Source organism: Vulpes lagopus, chromosome 4 (assembly GCF_018345385.1).
Source record: "Vulpes lagopus strain Blue_001 chromosome 4, ASM1834538v1, whole genome shotgun sequence".
Classification (NCBI taxonomy): Eukaryota; Metazoa; Chordata; class Mammalia; order Carnivora; family Canidae; genus Vulpes; species Vulpes lagopus.
The window spans coordinates 124,419,115-124,440,874 of NC_054827.1; the positions used below are offsets into that span (position 1 = coordinate 124,419,115).

Below are 21,760 nucleotides of genomic sequence, written 5' to 3' on the forward strand. Positions count from 1 at the left end.
TTGTACAGCAGAGAATACTGAACTGTACTTCTCTGCATTCTAAACTGAGAGACAGGATAGTGCAGTGGTCAAGGGCATGAGCTCTAAAGCCAGCCTGCCTGGATTTGCATCTCCATTCCACTGTTTATCAGCTGCAGGACCTTGAGTCATTTACTTCTGTCCATTTGCCTCAGTTTTCTCATCTGTATATTAATTGTGGGGTGAGCCCTATATCGATGTTTTAAAATATATCATAGTCCTCACCTCAGCAACTTGAGGAATGCCCTGCCCTAGGAGAACAAGAAAAATTTGGGAAGGTTTCTTGTCTCCAGGTTGCATTCCAGGGGAAGGTTTTTTGTCTCCTTGCAGGAGGGGTGGCTGTCATCTGGAGGGCTCCCTGCACAGCAGGAGGTGACCAGGAGGAGTCTGGTTTCCATGTCTCCCCCATGTCCCATTTGATCTCATGTTAGAATCTAACCTTCCTGTTTAACTTGCTGCTAAATTTGACTTTTCTAGCCCAGTAAGGGACATGATTTTCTGACTCTCTGCCTTCTCTGATTGCTGACCACAGGCAGAAAGAAGCTTTGGGGTAAAACTGTTTTCTTCCCTCTGTCTTTGTAATTAGGCTGTCTTCGAGTAAAACATGTCTCTTTCATGAAGGATTTAGCTGATGGTCAAAAGAGATAGCACACCCTGTCACCCTGACGTTTTCTGTCAGGCCTTCTAGAGTCTGTTCTCAGCAGGCACAGAACTTGGAGCTGATGGTTAGGTCAGACAACCAACACTTTAACTAGAAGCCTTGTGAAATCGGGGCAGGATCACCAGTTTCTTAGGAACTTCCTGGTGAGTAAGTGCTCACTGCTCCGTAGCCCCCATTGATTGGCCGCTTATCCTACCCCTGGCAGCTATTTCTGTGTTCATAAAATGAATAGCAGTTACGACATAAGGATTAGGAGCCAGGCACTGTCCCAGGCACTAGAAATGAGTTAGCATTCAGTGTCACCCACTGCCTCATGGGATACATGTTCTCCATCTTCCCAGACCTGGCGGTCCTCTTGGTGTTTGTGCTGCATATGGACCCTGTGGGAACAGTGTATCCTGTACCACATACAAAATTAACTCTTGACAGAGGCTGTCTGTGAATTCACCTGTGTGAATCCCAAATTATAGGAAACAAGAAATGCTCACCAAAGTATTCTTTCAAATTCCCTAATATATTTAAATGCTAATTTAGAGAGATACAGGTCACTCGTTCACTTATTTATTGATTTTGCTCAGGCTATTTTGAGTACTGTCTGTATTCTAGGCACTTTGACAGCGTGCATGTACAGAGCTCAGCCCCAGACTGGCAAGGTAATACATTGCCAGGTAACGAGAAAGGGAGGTTGATTTTGCACCTGTGTTTTAGGGCTTGGCATTGTGGGTGGGTGTGCTAGGAAGATCCAGAGGTGGGAAATTGTTGGGACAAGAAAGGACAGGTACCCTGAGAGGAGAGGCCGGATCCAGGTAACTGTGAGTGGTCACACCAAGCAGTGGAGACTAGCTATGGGAGGATTTCTTAGGAATGCTTTTTCCTATGTAGGTCACAGACTACCTAACAGTGGCTTAAACAAGTTTGCAATTTTTTTTGACTAGTCAGAGGAAGGAGATCTCTTTTGCTCCAGCTGATTAATGAAGCCAGCCTGGACTTGGACTCCTTTTAATGTTTCCATTTTGGCATCATTGGCAAATTGGCTTTTGGTCCTCTTGCTTGCTGCCTTTTAATAGAAGGATGACAGCTGCCACCTCAGGCAATACCTCTGCATTATCACCCAAGAGAAGAGGAGACAGACAGTGCCATCATTCGAATGTCCCTTTTATAAAGAATTTAAAGCTTTCCCAGAAGTGCCCCGGTGCACTTCCTTCTGTGTGTCTTATTGGTGGGAGTGAGTTCCACAGCCATCCTCCACTGCCTGGGAGACTAAGGACAGTGGATGTGATACTTTTCCAATGAAGGGAGAGGCAGACTGAGAATGGTGATTGGGTTAGCCACCCCTCAGAGCTCTGCCTCTGAAAAGTTCGTACAGCAATATTCAACATGGATTAGCAGTAAGAGAAGAGCTCAAGATCTTTCCATGTGCCTAATATTTCTTCAAATTAAAATAAATTTATTTATTTTATCTCTTAAGAAATATATGTGTTAAATACATGTCAGGTGTAGGTTGTGATTATTACGAAGCTTTTCCATTACTTTCACATATTTATGTAAATGTTTATTATAAAAGGTAGAACTAAAACATAAATATGCTTTTGACTTTTCTTTACCTTGTAATTCTATGCTTTTTGGGAATTTTTTCCATTGTTATCATAGTTTAATACATTTTTTCAAAGATGGAACCCAATTGCTTAGCCTTTAATGGAGCTGCTCAGTTACCTTTAAGAATCTAGTAAATTTCCCCAAGCTTTAAATGTTGAAGGTGTAAACGTTGCTATGGGTACAGAATATTGTTATTTTTCTCCATAGACTATTGCTGTTATTGAAAGGGACAAAGATTACTGTGACATGGGAAAATTGAAAGTCAAGATTTAGAAATGTTAACTTTTCTTCTCAGGTCTGCAGGTGATAGACAAATGGCTTGATCAAGGTGTTGAACCTAAGGCTTTGACTTTCTTTGTCATAGATTAGGGGGTTGGACTTGGGCATCTTGAGAAAGCTGATGGTCCGTGACTGAATGAGCTTGCATTCAAGGAGCAGAGGGAACAGGAGCAAACAAAAAGCTTCACAGAAAGGGAAACTACTTAATGTAGGGGAGGAACTTCTGCTTTTTGAGTCCAGGGTGGGGGTAGAGGATGTAACATTTGGAAAAAATAATTCAGCAAATTGTTTTCAAAACAATGAACTTAAAATATCACAGAAAGCCTTTTCATTGTTTCTCATGTGAGTGTGTGTTAACAAAATGTAGTCACAGCCATCGTTTCACCCTTATTTCAGGAAAACAGTCCTGGGACTCATGGTGAAACTGTATTGAATACTTACCAAGACCCACGTGTATGGCAGCGATTTCTTGGGCATCCTGCTCAGTTGCTAATTTCAAGGAAGTGTGTTTGGGGAATCATCCCCCTAAATTCTTCTCATGTTGCAGCTCTTATCTGTGACATACCCTCATGTAGATATCCCACCACAAGGCTGCTCAGAAGCAGGAAAGCAATGGGGATCCACATTTCTCAGAATCCAGCATCGGGGCAGCTTAGGCTGGCATTCCTCCCATTCTCTCTGAGGCTTGTTGCCCCATGCTTGGAGTGGTGGTGGCAGCAGCTTCTTCATGCCTCTGCAACAGTCTTAACCTTTCTTAACTCTCTTGGAGGACAGGGTCAGTTTGGCAGCAGCACCAGCAGCCCCCTCCAGAAGTGGAGCTTGGAGGTGATACAGGAGCCACCCGACATCCAGGGCCTCATAGCATGATGGAGGCCCTACTATATGTGGGGCATATAGGACCCATTTGAAGCTCTACAGCAACCAGCCAGAGACTTCAGGCTCTACTCCATTTACTGATATAGTTAACTGTGGGCCTATGTTTATCTTTTTGAATCGGTAATTTATTCCTGTCATATTAGCTTTGGAAACAATTTTAAATCTCCCTCTTCCTCTCTCTTTCCATTGTGCTATATCAGGCCATTGTGATCTCTCATTCGGACGATTGTTCTCCTTCACTATCCTCTCTGCTTACTCAGCCTGCTGTAGTGTGCCAGTCACTCCCTTAAAAAGTAGATTTGAGCCGAGAAATGGGAAGATGTTGTGATCGTGGCGGGCAGCAGCAGCTAACACCTTTGTTCCTTAGGGAGACTCTCAGATGTGCCGTAGGATTTGAAGGACACACCCAGCGCCATGAGTTACAGCACTGTTTGTTCTTTGCAGATGCCAAGTAAGGGTCTCTGCTTCAAGGGTTGTTGGGAGGATTCAAGAAATTAATGTGGGTCAAGTACTCAGAGTATATCAATATTCAACATTGCTTTAAAAGAAACAGGAAAATCCAGGACCCTTCTGTGTGTGTGTGTGTGTGTATAAAATCTTTTTACAAATTAAAATTCTCTATTTCTTTACCTCTTAAGAAATATATTCTTTGTGTTAAAATATATGTCAAGTGTAGATTGTGATTATTGTGAAGGCTTTCATCAATATTGCTTTGTTTTCAGCCATTACATATGTATATGCAATGTGCTTCTTATAAAGGTCCCTGGGTCACGATAATCCCATTGTTTGCCTTCTCCTAGAGTGCAGACTTCCTGGGAGTATGAATTTTTGAATTCAAGTGAATAAAAATTATTGTAGGGATGACCTTGAAGAGCAGTTGCTTTCAAAGTCAGTCATATGTAGACTTTTTAAACAACTTAATCTCTTAAGAATGATAATCCATTCTCCTAATGATAAATCTCTGCATGTGGATTTGTTGAGAACTCCTGAAACACAGGATAAAGTTCCTTAGTAATTACTGAAGATAGTTTCTACTTCTCTTCTATAATGATTGCATTCTCCCACTCGCGTTACGCCTGGGCATGCGTGCCAAAACCTAGTTCCTATCTTGTCTCCTCTGTGGGGGATACTTGCTATAACTCTGTTCCTCCTCCGCTGGGTACGCATATCCCAGTGCCACCCCTCCACTTCTTCCACCCTGCCCAGACCTTATTTCTTCTCCAGCATTTCCAGAGCACATCATTCACCAGCACTTACTATATGCTCATGTCTAGCTCACTAGATTATAAATTCCCTGGGGAAGATGTCCTTCCTAATGACCTTTGATCCCTCAGTGTATAGAATTGAGCCAAATATGGTCTCTGCTCTTTTGGGAGGAGACTCAGAGCTTTATAAATTGTGAGACCAGGGAAAAGGGAAACACTGCTTCCTGCTTTCCTCCTTTCCAGCTAACACTCCAGGCCAGCCACCCTCTACCAGTGTAGGTGCTGTTTGGGGTTGTGGTGGAGGAGATGGTATTCAGAATTGCCAGAAGTTGGTTTGCATAATTCAGAGAGGTGTATTCCAGAATTATGCTATTTAATTTTAGGCCTAAAATTTTACTTATTTTGAAATTTCAAGAGAAAGGCAGGAGATTTTTGTCAAAAGGGGACAGATTTCAAAAAGGTTAAGAAACCTCCATTCTCCATGAAGAGAGGTTGGCATTTTTATTTATTTCTTTTGAGGTGAGTATTTTTCAAATGAAGAGCAGTAGTAGCAGGTTCAAAATGAATGTGGGAAGAGCCACTTGTGGAAATTTTCACCAGCCTGTGAAGTTTTGTTAACCACTGTCACAGAATCAGTGCCATTTTAGTTTTCTTTACATTGAAGTTCAGATGTCAAAAGCTATGTTAAATCTTAAAAAAAAAACAAAAACCATGTAGAAGGCCAAATCCAGTAGCAAGGTTGAGGCTGGAAGGATGAGAAACAGGTATCATAATAGAAACAGTGCTTCCATTTTCAGAGTTGTGTCTTGTGCATACTGAAGTCTGGCCCTGCCTCTGCTGTTTGGAAATCAGGCAAACTCCTTAGTCTCACTGCAGAGCAGGGGTGGGAGGGTGCTTCTTGCCTCTCAGTGTAGAGGGGAAGATGGACTGTGGAATGGGCACATGCCCGGCTGCTCTGCACGGTGCCTGGAGAAGGCTTCTGAAGTCCCTTGACAGGAGAGCTCCTATGAGACAGGCCAGCTTACATTTCTGCCCTTTTGATATTCCTACTTAGGGTTCTTTCATTCTGAAGATTAGCAAGAGCTATCTCATTAATTAAGCAGATTATTCTGAAAGAATTATTTGCCCCTGTAAATTTTAATAAGTCCCTACTTTGAGAATAAATTTTTAAGAGAAATATTCCCAATTTTAATATCCGCAATTTGCGTTTTGGTGCTTTTCATTGATTTTTGTACAAAGAACTTCTCAGTGTGTTCTTAACTCCAAAACTCTCTGCAAAGCTGAGTAGCCACTTGGAACTGTCTTCGCTGCCCCTGTGTCTGCCGGTGAAGGGAACTGAGTTCCAACCAGCCTGCCTCTCTGGGGACCTGTTTTTCAGACAGTGAGTTACTACCACTCTTTTGTGGGTTGTGAATTTAGTGAGACCAGAATTGCTTTATAAAAAGAGAAGTAGAAGATATCAACCTTTATTCCATGGAGTAAAAATTAACCTTATTTTGGTGAAATTTTTTTCGGGGGGTTTTGAATGTATGTAAATGTGTGTGTGTAGTGAATTAGAGTGATTTTTCTCACAGTGGATCATGGTTAGAGTTTGAATCCTTTTCTTTGGGCAGTTTGCTCCTTAACAAGACTTTAACTTTTCTTTAAAAGATTTTATTTATTTATTCATAAAGAGACAAGGAAACAGGGAGGCAGAGAGAGACAGAGGGAGAAGCAGGCTCCCTGCGGGGAGCCTGATGCAGGACTCAATGCCAGGACCCTGGGATCCTGACCTGAGCCAATGGCAGATGCTCAACCACTGAGTCACCCAGGTGCCCTGACTTTAACTTTGTTTTTTTCTTTTTTAAGACTTTGACCTTCTTAAAATAGCGGTCATATATTTTATCTAGCTATCGCAGTCTCTGCCACATGAGAGCTGTACAATATTTGTTTGATTAAGAGAGAAGGAGGAATAACTCAGTGTTAGTCCAGGGAAGGTTTCACGTAAAACTATGTATATAGATAGATCGTGTCTTCCATCCCTGGGAAAATGCATAGAATGGAAAAGCAAAAGCCCTAAACTCCAGTATATGATGTCTTTTTGAAATATTTTCATCATGCTTTGGTTCTTTTGGTTCTTTGCCATATTATGTAGTGGCCAGTTTAGAGATGACATATTCATTAAAAGGTCTGCCCTATAGCCGTGAGATAGGTATAAAGTGAGATCTACATCCTACAGGATGTAGAGCGCAGCAGATCTGGAGTGGCGGTATTGAGCACAACGGATGATTGCTACCTATTAGGACAGATTTTCACCTGTGCTGTAAAGAGGCACATTCCAAAAGCATTATGCCTCATTAATGTTATTCATGACCTCGTATTCATTTTGAAACTCTAAGTGGCATTTAGAGACAGCAGATTTTTGTGTTTCTCAGAAGGGCAACAGAGAGTGGCATGTGACACCGATTCCATTCTAGCCACACTTTGGATAATTCTGAGGTATTTTCATTAGACATTGCTTAAGACTGCTTGAATACCTTTTGGTTATTTGGTCCAAATAAAAAGGGGATAGGAATTGCCTATTTTATCAAGATCCTATGCAAAGTAATTGAAAGTGTGAAAGTACATATTATTCTCATGATAATATATACTCAAAGCTTTTAATTCTTAGTAACATTTTAAAGTTAGCAGTAAGTCTAAATATATGAAATTTGCCTTTTATAAGTTCGAATCATTAAATGTCTATTTGCATTTCTTATGACACTAGGCAAATTAGCAAGAGTTAGCACAAAGAAAATGATGTTAACCCCCATGCCTAATAAAAATAAGGATCTTTTCCTGTGTTCAAACTGCTTCAGAGAGAGTATGTAGGGTCTTGGGTCAGGCCAACTCAGGCTCCAACGCCAGTTCCTTTACTCTGACCCCCAGCCTTGGGCAGGCATTCAGCTTCCAGAGCTGTGGTTTCCTCAAGTGTCAAGTAGGGTTGGTAATAACTACCTCAAAGAGCTGTTGGAAAAAAAAAAAAAAAAAAAAAAGCTGTTGGGAGTAGTAAGTAGCAGACTCTTACCACTTTGCCTAGAAAACACTGCTGCCTGGACCGTCCAAACTCTGGGGGCTGGGGTTAGGGGTGTGAATTAACAGAGAGATTTCCATGCAGTGTCCTTTGGGGCACATCCTGCACCTGGCATGGCTTCCTTACCTCCTTCAAGAATGAATGTTTTTATGGTTATATCTTGTTTACTTTTTTAGGAAATTTTCTCGTTTTCATTTGTAAGGAATTTACAAGAGCTGGTGCCTTATGAGAAAGCGCATCATCCGAGTAGCAGGCAGTAAATGAGTCCATGTTCCCACATTTCCAAACCCTGAAAGCCATTTCTGTTGCTCTTCTTGTGCATCCTGTGTTCTCACTACATGAGTGCTTTCTCTCCAACCAGCTGACATTTCCCAGACCACAGCCACTTGATTTCCTTCCACTTCTATGTTGCAGTCTATTACCTTGCCAGCTTCAGGCAGTCCACGTTTACCATACTGTGTAAGATGATTATTGCTTGCCCACTTAGTTTTGCAGGGCTGGTTTAAAATGTGAAGAGAAAGGCCCAGTAGACTTCTGTTATTGTTCATCATGAATGATGCAAATACAAATTCCTCTAAGCCAAAGAAAGGTGGCTCTACTGCTTTCTTCAAGAGTAGGTTTTACTCTTCACAATTTCTTTCCTCCTCTCTGCTCTTGCTCTGCCTCCCCCTCTGGAAATGTCTTCCCCCTTCCGTCCCCCCAGCCCGTCTTCTGTCAATCTGCCCTCTCCTTGTGGCAATATTCCTCATTTTCTCCGATGTCTTTAAGGGCCTCCTCTGGAGCTTTTTCTTAATCTCCCCAAATTGGTTTGGCCATTCTTTCTCCAGGGCACCCTTGTACCTTGTAGACTTAGTTCTATTGCAGCAGCAGTCTCAGTGCTAAAATGTGAATAAGCTTAGTGAGGGTGGAAACCCCATCCTGGTGTCCTGCCTGGCTTTGTGCCTGCTGGGCTGAGCGTGTTACTTGGCACATATTCGCAGCCTAGTAGCTGTTGGATGAATGAGTAATGTGCTCATTCAGTGTAAGGTCACAAGAAAGACAACCACTCAGTCTCCTTCCTAGTATGCTATCTCCTGTTGCACACACACCGAGATACCTTCTGGGTTGTGCAGGCTTCTAGTAGTTTTTGCCTTTGGAGTAGAACCTGCAGTCCACCAGGAAACAGAGAAAGGCTTCCTGGTGATGGGAGAGTAATAACTACAGGCCACCAGCTTTATGTGGACCATGCTGTCTTCTCCAACACTCCTCTGTATGGAAAACAAACAGATGGAGGACCGTGGCTGTGCTGGCGACACACAGGATGCCTGGCTGACCAGCTGCCGTGGAGGGAAGACTGGAAAGTGGTTGGCATGCAGTACAAGACTTGGTACTTTTGTTGGTGTTCATAGCGAGTCTAAATTATTAAAAAAATAAATAAATAAAACTTTTAGGGTCTCTACGTACTGATCAAGAAATCTGGCCCATATATGTATATATATTCTTTTAAGACATTCTTGCAAAAAGTTAATAAAATGCGTCCTTTCTTTTAAAGATTTGCTAGGGTTGCTGTCACAAAGTACCTTAGACCAGGTGGCTTAAACCACAGAAACTTAATTTTCTCACAGTTCTGGAGGCTGGAAATGGAGATCAGATGTCAACAGGGTTGATTTCTTCTGAGGCCTCTCTTGTTGGCTTATAGATGGTGTCTTCTCCCCGCATCTTTCTATCATCTTCCCCCATCCGTGTTTATGTCCAGATTTCCTCATCTAATAAGGACACCAGTCACATTGGATTAGGACTCACTATAATGACTTCATTTTAACTTAATTAGCTCTTTCAAGAACCTATATCCACACATGGTCACATTCTGAGGTCCCTGGTGGCTAGGATTTCAACATGAATTTTGGGAGGACATAATTCTGCCAATAACATTGTGGATTTTAACTGCGCAATATATCCATATAGGACAATTCACTGCCTGAAGTTACATGGACTGTTGTGTGTGAGGGTATATATAGATGGTATAGCATGTTTGTGTAACAGACATACGGAAAGTCACTACTCCTGCAATCGCAGAGTGTGGCCTGGGCGTGGCCACTTCAAGCCGTCAAAAGACTCCACCCTCCTGTGAAATATGGTCCTGTATTTAACAGGACAAATGTATTGCATTACAGAAAAATAGGAAGGATGGGACAAGGGCACAAGATAGGGGAAGAGGTGCAAACATCAGCAGCTACCCCTCGATGAAGAATAATGCCTTCTTTCATAGGAGAAGGGAGAGAAAATGAGTGGGAATAATCAGAGAGGGTGACCAAACATGAGAGACTCCTAACTCTGGGAAATGAACAAAGGGTAGTGGAAGGGGAGGTGGGTGGGGGGATGGGGTGATTGGGTGACGGGCACTGAGGGGGCCACTTGGCGGGTTGAGCATTGGGCGTTATACTGTATGTTGGCAAATCAAACTCCAATAAAAAAACATATATAAAAAAATAATAATGCCTTCTAAATACAGCCGGTTTGAGCACACGTGAAATTCTGTTAAAATTAGTAATTACTTTTACACATTTGTGATATAAAGACAGTATTTTAACTCAATGTATGTCCTAGTCTTTCCCATCCAGGAAGCACTCTGATAAGTAGGAGTCTGAGAAATCATGAAGACTAGAGTTAAAGATTCTATCTGAAAGATTTTCTATAATATCTTTAAAGTTTGAGGAAGTCCACATCCAGTGTTTCATAGCCATGGTCTGAGGGAGATTACATTTTGAGTAATTGACTTTTCTAGGTGGTAAACCAAAAGCTCTGGGAGAAGAACTACAGACTTGTGCTTTGAAAAGGATTTTCCATTAAATTGACACATGTACAAAAGTACAGCTACTGACTTGTTACTCAGCTGAGCTAAGTTGTGAGAAGCGAATCTCCAGCAGTTTAGAAATTCCGCTTTTGAAATTTTCATCTGCAGTTATTCAGAGAATATTTCTTTTACGTTTTGTTTTTTGTTTTCTTCTCTCCTTTTAAAATCCAGCTCATGGTTTTTGGAATCTTTCTGTGCCTGGATGCATTTCTGTATGTGTTCACGTTGCTTCCTCTAAGAGTCTTCCTAGCACTCTTCAGGCTCTTCACTTTGCCTTGCTATGGCTTAAGGTAAGTTTAAGATCGTGAGCTGTTTCAAATGTTCACATTATTTTTGCTACTCGTAAAAAGTATTTTACTACATGTAGTCGTTAAAGTCAGTAATCCGTTGGATAGATTTTGCAGAATAGGGATCATTCACATAGTTCCATTCATTCTTTGGCCCTTAATGCATGAACTAATGCTCTTTGTCTTTTTAATGAATATTATATAATGTGTTTTTATAATATTTGTACTTTTTCCTTGCGCATTCTTTTTTTCCAAATGGTTTTGAACCAAGACTTTGCTTTCGCCAGTACAATAATATTAATAATGCAGATGACCACACAGAAGAGTGGGGAGGCTTGGGGATTGAGAACCAAGGACCTGGTGGCCACTGTGCTGCTCACCCAGTACCTTCATGTTCTTAAAGTCCATTGACCTCTGAGGCATCATCTGTATAATGAAAACGGGGTTCTGGGCCTGGAGTTATCAGAATCTCCTAAGGACTCTTCCTCTCATTTAAGAATCATTGTCTTAGTGACCTGGGGAGCCTTAGTTACTGGTTCCCGATGCAACTCTCCACGATTTGTGAGAGCAGAAAACTCTTGAAGACCATTGTCCTCGTGGGAAGGCTCACATTGGTTAGCTGGTCAGGTGTGGGCAGCTGCCTAACTTCTCTATTCTCTAGGCCTGTTTCCACATCACAGAAAAAGGGGATGTTGAGAGTCCGGCATCTTCTACCACAAAGATGGGAAGTGTAAAAAGAATACCCAGCATGGTGCCTTGGTTCACAGTAGACCAGAACAAATATTAGTTTCCTTCCTTCCGTCTCTACCAAAACTAGGAACAGGAAGACAAAAATATTAAGCTTACATGAATCTTAATGCTTTATTGGTCTTTAGGTTAGAAGTTTGGGGTTTACAGTTTTCTTTTTTTGTACTGATATGTCAACATGTCTCCATTCTATGGAGTCATTCTCTAGAATATTATGCAGTTCTTAGCATAGTTGCCCAAGTGACATTTCTCACATGGATCACTTCTTTAGACACATTTCATTATGAAAAAATTTTAAAATGCTGAAGTGGACAATAATATTAAACTTCATTTAACTGTAAAGTAGGCGACCATTCTATGGCATATAAAAATATAATTAATGTAATTAGAGTAATAACTTAACCATGGAAACTGAGGTACAAATTAATAGTCAATATTCAGAATTATGCGTTGATTTTTTTTTTTTAATGACTAAACTCTTGGAAAGTTTTCTTTTAAAATAGTAAATGGGTATACACTTCATACTTAGGAAGCACTGAATAACACATAAAGTCCATTTAGAAATAAACCTTAACCAATTTCATAAGGAAGAAATCCTTCCAGTAATAACTGGAAGAATTCATTAGTCATGAAGATCATATTGTGAAAAGAGAAAAATTATTTGCCAGATTACAAGGAGTAAAACAATGACAAGAATTAAGATCACATCACTGTTATATGTGATACCAGACATGCTGTAACCTATCCGAATGAGAGAATTATGTTACATATTTTATTAATTACATGTTAGTCAAGTGGAAGACTCTTCTTAGGAATCTAATCATTAGCTTTAATTCAAGTACATTCTTTATACCTTTGGGAGAATTTTTAATGCTTTATTCTTAGTAGCAAACTTAAAAAAAAAAAAAAAAAAGACATTTGTGGGCAGCCCGGGTGGCTTGGTGGTTTAGCACCACCTTTGGCTCTGGGCGTGATCCTGGAGACCCAGAATCGAGTCCCACGTCAGGCTCCCTGCATAGAGCCTGCTTCTCCGTCTGCCTGTGTCTCTTGCCTTTCTCTGTGTCTCTCATGAATAAATAAAATCCTTAAAAAAAAAAAAAAAAAGACATTTGTAGCATGGTACTTTAACATTAGCAAAGCCTAATCTTGTATATATTTTTTTCTTTTTTTACTATTGGGAGACCAAATAAAATTAGGGTTATTTTAGTTTTCAGAAGACCAGAAAAAAATTTCTAATAGAACATTACTAAATATAAATCTTCATGTGGACTACATAGCATGGATAGACACATAGAAATTTGGGTAGAGGGATCCCTGGGTGGCGCAGCGGTTTGGCGCCTGCCTTTGACCCAGGGCGCGATCCTGAAGACCCGGGATCGAATCCCACATCGGGCTCCCGGTGCATGGAGCCTGCTTCTCCCTCTGCCTGTGTCTCTGCTTCTCTCTCTCTCTCTCTGTGACTATCATAAATAAAAAAAAAAAAAAAGAAAAAAAAAGAAATTTGGGTAGAGCCAGGTGAAGCTACCTGACATAAAATAACTAAGGCCATGTAGAACTGTTCATGTTTGTATTATGAACTAAATTAACTTTTTAGTTATTCTTTGATCAATGTGAGGCAAGTTTGTGCTCCAGCCATTTCTAAGTGAATGGCTTTCAAAGACATAGGGTATGTTCCATATGGCTGTTGGCTTGATGAGATTAAACATTATAGGGAAATATATCCTAAAAACTCTTCCTCCTAGAGTGGGTCCCTCCTTGGGTGTGTTAGCACACAGACATAAGTGGCTGCTCATTGAGTGGGTGACTGTGGCGATTTGTCAGTGTGCCCAAAGCCCTTGTTATTTTTAGGTTCTTTTTGAAGACCCATCTTACTGCACAGGCATCTAGAACTGTGTCATTTCTAGTGTTCCTTGTCATTTGGGGGAAGCAGAGTACCCAGATAGCATGAGGGAAGTCTTTCAGTGTTCTGAAAACTAAAAGACGTGTTGCAGAGAGAACTGGCAGATCTTCAGCCCTCTCCTCCGTTTTGTTTGTTTTTCTGAGTGGCCGATGATCCTGGGAGCCAAACTTCTCTAGGTATTTTAAGATTTTCTTTTCTTTTTTTTCTTTTTTCTTTTTTTTTAGATATAAAGTAGAGATGGCTGCTTTTGTATATTACTTTAAAATACTTTCAGTCTAAATTAATTTGAGTACTTTTCAAAACAAAATGTTTCATTGTCAAGATTCTAGAACTAAAATGACACCAGAGGGCAGTGTGTCACCTCATATGCAAGACTGTTCCCCTGTCCTACACAAGCCAAACCATTCTTGCTATTTCTGCAACTTAGACCAACTGAAAAAAAATTGTTTTGTGCTGTCACTAATAAATATATGATGTGTGCACATAAAATGTTAAATGCAGTTAAGATTACATGACAGAACTTCTGTGACTTTGAGTATTCTGTGCGAGCATAGGCCAGATTACACAGAACGTGAGAATGCGGCGGCCCTACTGTCTTAGGTCTTAGTATGTTAAGTTGCTCTATCAAAACTGAGGGATTTGTGCTTACAGTAGCATATGTTGTAATTTATTTTTTCTTGGAGCAATTTAGAAAGTAGTGTCTTTGAGCATTATTTTTAAAAGCACAAAATTTGAAATGTTTAAAACTTGAACTATGATGAGAAAAATTATATTAACAAAGCTATTATTAATATTATATCTAAGACCTTTTCAATATTTTAGGACTATAAAAATACATTTATTTGAACAAAATTATTATTTAGAAGTAGCCAAATTCTGCCTTACACCTTTTCTTTCAACATTCTCTACTTTCAGTAAAGGTTGTCTCACCCGTAGCTGTGTTGTGTTCCATCTTTTTCAGCAAGCAAAAAAGTGCTCTTTCCTTCAGTCTGACTTTTATTTTTCCAAAGGGATAGAAAGAAATTAAAAAGACCAATAAAGAAGTGGATTGTGTTTTTTTTTTTCCTAACTGTTCCCTTATCCTTACATTCTTATTATGTCTTTTTTCTAGGAGAAAGTCGCCATCTTCCTACTCTTAGTTCTTTTTAATTGTTCCCCCAAAGGAGGGGCAAGGATATTCGTCAGAGTAATCAAGATGCTGACATGCAAACAGTGACTTTTCCATCTCTAGTCTTGTCTGTTGGAATATCACAGCAATGATTGTGTTAGGTTGTTGCCTTCTTTCTGTATTTGTGATTACTGAGCTTGCCGCCTCTGTGTGCAAGTTGTATCTGGTACAGTATTTGTCAGAGGCTTTGGAAAACTGACAGTCTCTCAGATTTTCTACTTTAAAATTCATTCTTTGGGCCTGTTTCTAAATATTCTGTAAACTGGCCATGGTTTTTGTTTTGGGTTTGGGTTTTTGCCACTTTTTGACACGTAAGTACACAAGGATGCTGCCTTTCACTACAGCTAAGGACCAGTGCACTTCAGCATGCTTGTAAGAAAACCCAGCCTTCATTGTGATTGCTCCACTGGCAGGCATTTTGCCAGCTTTTGATCCTTTTAAAATATTGTTCATTTGAGAAGTTGGCAGAGTAATTATTTTGACTTGGTAGGTGTGTTTGTGTTGCCTACAAAGGATATACTGCTTCCATAAAAAGCTTAGTGATCTCAGGAATACTTATTTGGATACTTTTTGCTAATGAATTGACAGTCTTGAAAAGTCTTCTCTCCCAGATATTTTGGTGGAGACTAAAATAAATAGATTTATCCAGATTGTTTAAAAGTGGATCCTTGTGTGTCTTGCCTCTTCCATATATAGGGTAGTATCATTTTAGAAAGACATTTGAGAAACTTCTTGAATTAGAATAATTTTTTAATGATGACAAGGAAATCAGAATTAAATTTTGGTTTATTATATGAGGTACCTATGTTTTTTGGAAGAATGAAAATATTTCATTTTTTAGAAAAGTAGAGTGCTCTGGATTATGCTAAAGAGGTTATCAGACCTCATTTTTCCAAATTTACTGTAGAATAAACGAATAACCAATTGTGGAGGTGTTTGTGACTTACCTGGCATTTCTGTGAATCCTCTTTCCTGCTCAAACTTGTGACTTAATTTTGTGTTTTAGAATTCTCCATAAAATTTGAAGAATGGTGAGAGAGATTATAGAGAAAAATGGTGCTATCTGGTGCAAAGGACTGAGTTATTTTTGAAAACTTTCCTAAAACATTTTAGTCAGTAATAAGTGTAGAGTAGGCTTAGGTAATAAATGCCAGAGTGTAGAGTGTTTTTCTTGTACTATCAGAGCAAATAAAATCTGTGCAAGCAAATTTCCTGATCACACTTTGGTTTTAGGCAAGAGAACTCTTACTTGAGGCTTCACGGACTTTTTTGTGTTTAAGAGGCAATAGTGTCTTTTTCCTCTGAGAGTTTACCCCATAGGCTTTTATCTCCTATGAATTTAGAAGACTTTGATCTCCTGATGAATTTCAAATGCTTGAGAGTTTCTTAACCTATTGGATTTCCTCTGTATGCCTTACCTTCTTCAAGATAATTTACCCAAAATTTACCACACACACACACACACACACACACACACACACACTTTTCCTCTTCTAAAACATAAGACTCCATTGTGCCCTAACTGGTTTAATATCACCCTGTAGCACATGAAGGTAGAGCTCTTGATGGCTTTCTCTGGGGAAACAAGTATGTTTGTGATTTCCTCTTACCAGGGTTGATCTGCGTGGCTGATACGTAGAGAGCAATATATTTGTTTTATTAGAGAGTCTTCATAAATCAGGTTTTGTTGTCCCCTGTTTCCTCACCATGGCACTCTAAGTAGCGTAGCAACATTACAACCTTCTCTCTTTCTTTCTCTCTCGTGAATCAGACCGAAGGGAGGAGCACTTTCACTTCCTTTATAGAATGGAATGTGGTGTCACAGGGACTCCTTGTGGTGAGTAAACCCTGATTTTTCCTTCTCTACTCTTGGCCAAATTGACATCAGTGCAAACAGATATTAATTATAATGGAAACAACAAAAACAGCATAGGCAGACATAACCACTTGAGGACAGATGCCTGAGGAAAAACATGGTCTCTATCCTTGCTTGGTCCTAAAGCGCTGTCCACATTTTTGCAGTATTTGACCATGATCTCACCTAACGTAGGAAAATCACTCCATCAAATGATATTTAATTACACTTGTTGCCCTAGACCTTGATAGCAAGTACTTTTAACCCAATGCCACAGCAGTCGACTGAGCTTCCTTCCATATAAGTAATTTTTATTTTGCATTACTCCATAGCTTTATTAAACTGGTTGGGTTTTTTCCTAGTATAGTTTGAAATTATTTTAAAGCCGAAGGAAAGATTTTAATCATTCGGTTTTAACACTTAGTAATTATTTTTCTATTGTATGGCAGGAAAACATAAGATTTAAAATACTGTTTTCTAATTAAGGAAAATATCTTAATCTCAATACTTTATTTGAATTTACTTCAAAATTATAAAGGAACTTCTCTTTTAAAAATGGGAACCATATTGAATATATTACTTTATTTTACACTCTTACAGGTATACTACAAATGGCTGAAAATGTTAAAAGAGAAAGAGAGAAAGAAAGAAAGAAAGAAAGAAAGAAAGAAAGAAAGAAAGAAAAAGAATGAATCAGTCTATGTGTTTTATAATGAAATATCTCATGCCGATAGCTTGACACATACCTACACCAATTTGAAAATCAGCTAGGCAGGGATTATGCCATTTTTCTTGCTCATTTGTGTTGCCTTTTCTTTTTTCCTGATCTTTCTATATGCTGCTAGTTTTTGCCTTAATCTTCATGTGTTACCTTCTGCTACTGAGCAGGAGGAAGAAGCCTATGTAGATCACCTTTTCCATTGCATTGTTCTGTTCCCACGAATCCACGAGCCCTTAGAAAGAACGGCAGTGCTTTAATTGACAATGGCACATATCCAGTGGAAGTATTTGAATGAGTAAAAGATGAAACTTAGAAATGAGAAAATGTGGTTTCTGTATGAGTGGCTTAACATGAAAATTTTAAAAAATATTTTAAGTTCTGTTGAATATCTTGTTTAAAGTTAACTTCTCTTGCAGTAACTTACAGCCTAACCTGTGAATTAGATTAGTGGGTTTTTCACTTTGTCCAATGGCTTGCTCCATTTATTTATGTGTTTATGTGAGATTTTCAGCATTTGCGAAGTGAATTGCTAGTAACTATGGTTTAAAGGATCTTTATAAGAAAGAACTTGAACCTGAAAGTATTGTTTGAAAGCCAATTCCAAGTTGATTGGCGATGCTGTGGATAAGCTTCTTACGGAGTTGGAAATGCTTACCAGATAGTCATCTAAAAATATCCTGACAGAAAAGGAAACAAATACTGGTACTGGTTCAAGTTCTTTAATCCTGTGAACTTATTTTGAGGTCAGGTCTTTCCATACTCAGAGGTGCTGTGATACATACAGATGTCTTTTAAGGTGGCATCTTAGAAATAATTTTTATTTTTGTAGCTTTCCTTCTTATTAATGAGGACTTTTATATGAAAACAAAACTGTTTCTTAGGAATTCTTCGACTTTTATTCTTTATTTGAATAATGCTCCTTAATTTTGAATATCAGAGTCTTTGGAGCAACCACTTAGGACGTTAGCAATAGATTTTCACCAGAGTAGGGAACACACAGGAAGCAGTAGATCCAGTGAAATATGGTCCTGTCTTTTTTAGAAATAAAGAACAAAAATGATGGGTGTGTTTGCTTTTTAGCACAAAATTTTTCCAGATAAGCTGTCAGTATAGTGTTAAGTTATATTGTATTAAATTATGCTGAAAGTGAAAGGGTACTGAGTTGTTGATTTAAAAGTTCTTTTAAAGAAAGGTCTAGAATGAGAGATGGTAGTAAAGAACATGCCTTCTGGAGCTAGACTGCCAAGGTTCATATCCCTCCTCCTCCACTCTTAATTAACTATCCGGCTGTGGGCACATTCCTGACTGTGCTTTGTGCCTCATCTGTAAAACTGAGATAGTCACAATAGTACCTTGCCCTTGCTGGATTATAGTGAAAACTGAAATGAATGTATTCCTGGTGCCTAGAACGATGCCTGCCACGTGGTAACTGAATTGTAGCATAAGGTATTTGTACAACCTTCTATGGTTTTACAAGCTGGTTTGATCCTAGGCAAGATAAAGCTAAATTAAAGTTGTTTATGCTTGATTTTAAATTTTTATCATCTTAGTTCAAAATGTGTCATGTTGTGCTATCTTGGGATATATATTTCTAATGTTTGGTGCCTCTAATTTGCAACAATCACTTGTAATTAATACAACATTCCTTTATAGATACACTAATACATTGGTCCTTTGTTGTAAATGTTTATAAAGACATTAAAGACATAGGATTGGAGATATATATATGTGTGTATATACACATATACGTGTGTGTGTGTGTGTGTGTGTATATATATGCTCTTTTTCTCTTAAATAAAATTACTTTGGCCGAGATCACTTAAGTAGATGCCAATCTAGTATGAAAAGCTCTAAGTATAGTTTCTTTAATTAGTTATCAAAGTCACCTTGGTAATTAATGCAAATTAATTAATACTACCCTACTTATGGTATCTATCATTTTCTTTAATTCATAAAGCATGACCTATAATTCCCAAATACAAAAGCCCATGACTCTCAGTGATTTGTGGTATTCAGTATATGCTGAGCCTCTCCTACACTTTAGAAGAAGAAGTGGGCACCGTACTCTCTACCGATGCCTATTCATTCCCTGGCTGGCCCAGAGGAGATGGTCACACATGGGCCAGGAGCCCAGGAGTGTTCAAAATATCTCCTCTTTGCATTGCTTGAATGAAAGACATGCTTAGTTCCCACTCTCGACAACTATAATACCTCTTCTGTTTTTAATCTCATGGGGTTGGAAGCAGGGAATTCCTTGATGATGCTTGGCAGAGATATCTGTGTTCTGGGCTGCATGTTTGGGAGATGGGAGGTGAAGAGATCTTCTCTGATTCTATGAGGAGAACAGGCCAGAGCCCACTTAGGAGAGGAGAAGAAAAGAGTCAGGGAAATAGGGAGATAGTGATAGGGATTGATTGGCTTTGTCCTTGAAGCAATTTTGCCCAAAACTTCAGCTGCTAAGAATAATTTCACTTGGTTTATCAGCTTATAGTGCTGGTCTCAAGACATACGATCTGACACAGACAAATTCTGACTTATCTCCCCATTTAGCCTCACTGGTTCAGCCCAGTGTCTTCCCACCTACTAATAAACCTTTGTGGACTTAGTTCTCACAGAATTTACCTCTTTTCAGGACTTTTGCAGTATCTCATATTCTTTCTGTGACCAGATCAAATTCATATCTGACTGAAAACCATGTGTGGGGTGTGCATTGTAGAAAACAAGGATGAGGTTCTGTATCACCTGCTCACAGAGCTACTATTTCAAGCCTCATTTGTAAAATAATGCTGTTGATGGTTCAATAATTAAATGGTCATAAAACAGATTAACAGGAGAAAAATTTTGTACATACAGGAACTCATAAAAAATATGCAACTGAAAGAAGTGACCAGGCAGTTTGCTTTTATATACCTTTAAGACAAAGAAGCAATAAATTTGTGAAGCATTAACAAGATGAAGAAGTCTGGGCTTGGGATAGCAGATTATGTAAAAGTAACAAGGGTTGTTTCTACAACCTTCTCAGCCCTGAATTTCTTATCTCTGGTGATAAGGATACCTTCTGTGCCCAGGGGCAGGGAGGGTCCATTCACTGGAGAATTTATCTCCCACTTTCAAGGGATCCGAGGAGGTCAGAGTGTCCTCCTTGCACCAGCTGTTTCTTAAATAACTTAAATTCAAAATAAGATGTCATGTTGGCATATTTTGGAGTGGATTGCCTTGAATCTCTCTGAAGTAAGCAATTATTCTGCTGCTAGTAATTAGGAAAAAGCATTTTCAATTCCTGTAAAGCCAAAAAGAATAGGGAAGAATTCACAGAAAATATAAAGAAATATATAGAGAAATGCCGTTTTCCTCATGGGAAAAATTAACTAAAACTACAGTAGATGCTGTTTTTCAACAGTGGGATTGGCAGAGATCCAACAGTTGGTGGAATCCTAGATTGCTGCATGTGTGCTGCAGCCTTCCTTGCGAGCTGCTAGTGGATGTGAACACGGGCACAGCCACAAGAGAGGGCAGTTCGCTGCTTCTGTTGAAGGAACATACCCTCCAATTGTAGGAATTCATCCTACAGATATATTTTCAAATATGAGGCATGACATGCACATTTGTAGCTGCAGAAGACTGGCCATCTGCCAGCAGTGTTGCATCAATTATGGTGCATCCACACACCGGACCATGACGCCATCGTAGAATTAGAACTTGTGAAGTGATATGAAGAAACCTGCTCTGCTGGTAAATAAAAAGTGCAGAGCTCTTCCAGTGTGTGGAAAGGGCTGATCCAGCAGGCTGTAGTGCTTCAAGATAAGGTGAAAGGCTTAGGACAAAATCGTGGAAATCCATGGCTCCAAAGCATGTTATCAGCAGACACCCACCCTCTGCGTTCACTTGTTAAGAGGGCTCACCTCTAATAGTGGTTTAACATCTTTATTTTTTTGTATTTGGGTAGAAAACTTCACACGATTGAGTAGTCAGCATAACTTGTTAGTTCTTAAAAGAGCGTCTTAACTCTCATTATCATCTCTGTATGCCAGTGTATGTCCAATAAAGATAATTCCAAGAGCATGTAAGGTAAAATTCATGTTTTTATTATGCCTTATGTATTTCAGGGACAGACGTTTGCTTCAGCCTGCTCAGGTGTGTGACATCCTGAAGGGTGTCATTTTGGTAATCTGCTATTTTATGATGCACTATGTTGACTACTCCATGATGTATCACCTGATAAGGGGACAGTCAGTCATCAAGCTCTACATCATCTACAATATGCTCGAGGTGAGTGAGGGCCCTCTTGTACCCACATGGTTAGCCTAGCCTCTGAAGCTGCACAGGCTTGATGAATGTGCGGACTTGGAGCCCTCTGATACAGAATTCTCATCTACCAACTCTAGTATTGGGACTCCTGGCCTTGATGTTTATACAGTCACCGGAGACCTTGTTAAAATGCAGATTCTGATTAAGTAGTTCTGGGCTGAGGCTGGAGAATCTCATCCTCACCAGATGGTGTGCAGTGCTGGTCCTTGGTTCCTAGGATATGACATGTCCTCACATGGGAGAGAAGGGTACCT

At 39.5% G+C, this 21,760-nt stretch overlaps 1 protein-coding gene across 2 annotated transcripts in view; it reads left to right on the forward strand.

Moving 5' to 3' along the window:
- Positions 1–21,760, forward strand: part of TAPT1 (transmembrane anterior posterior transformation 1) — a 65,161-nt gene that overhangs the window by 15,318 nt on the left and 28,083 nt on the right. For both annotated transcript variants that reach the window (XM_041752237.1, XM_041752238.1), the window contains 2 exons: positions 10,692–10,810; positions 21,305–21,467. In XM_041752237.1, coding sequence (XP_041608171.1) covers positions 10,692–10,810; positions 21,305–21,467 — 282 coding nt within the window. The remainder of the gene's footprint in view (positions 1–10,691; positions 10,811–21,304; positions 21,468–21,760) is intronic.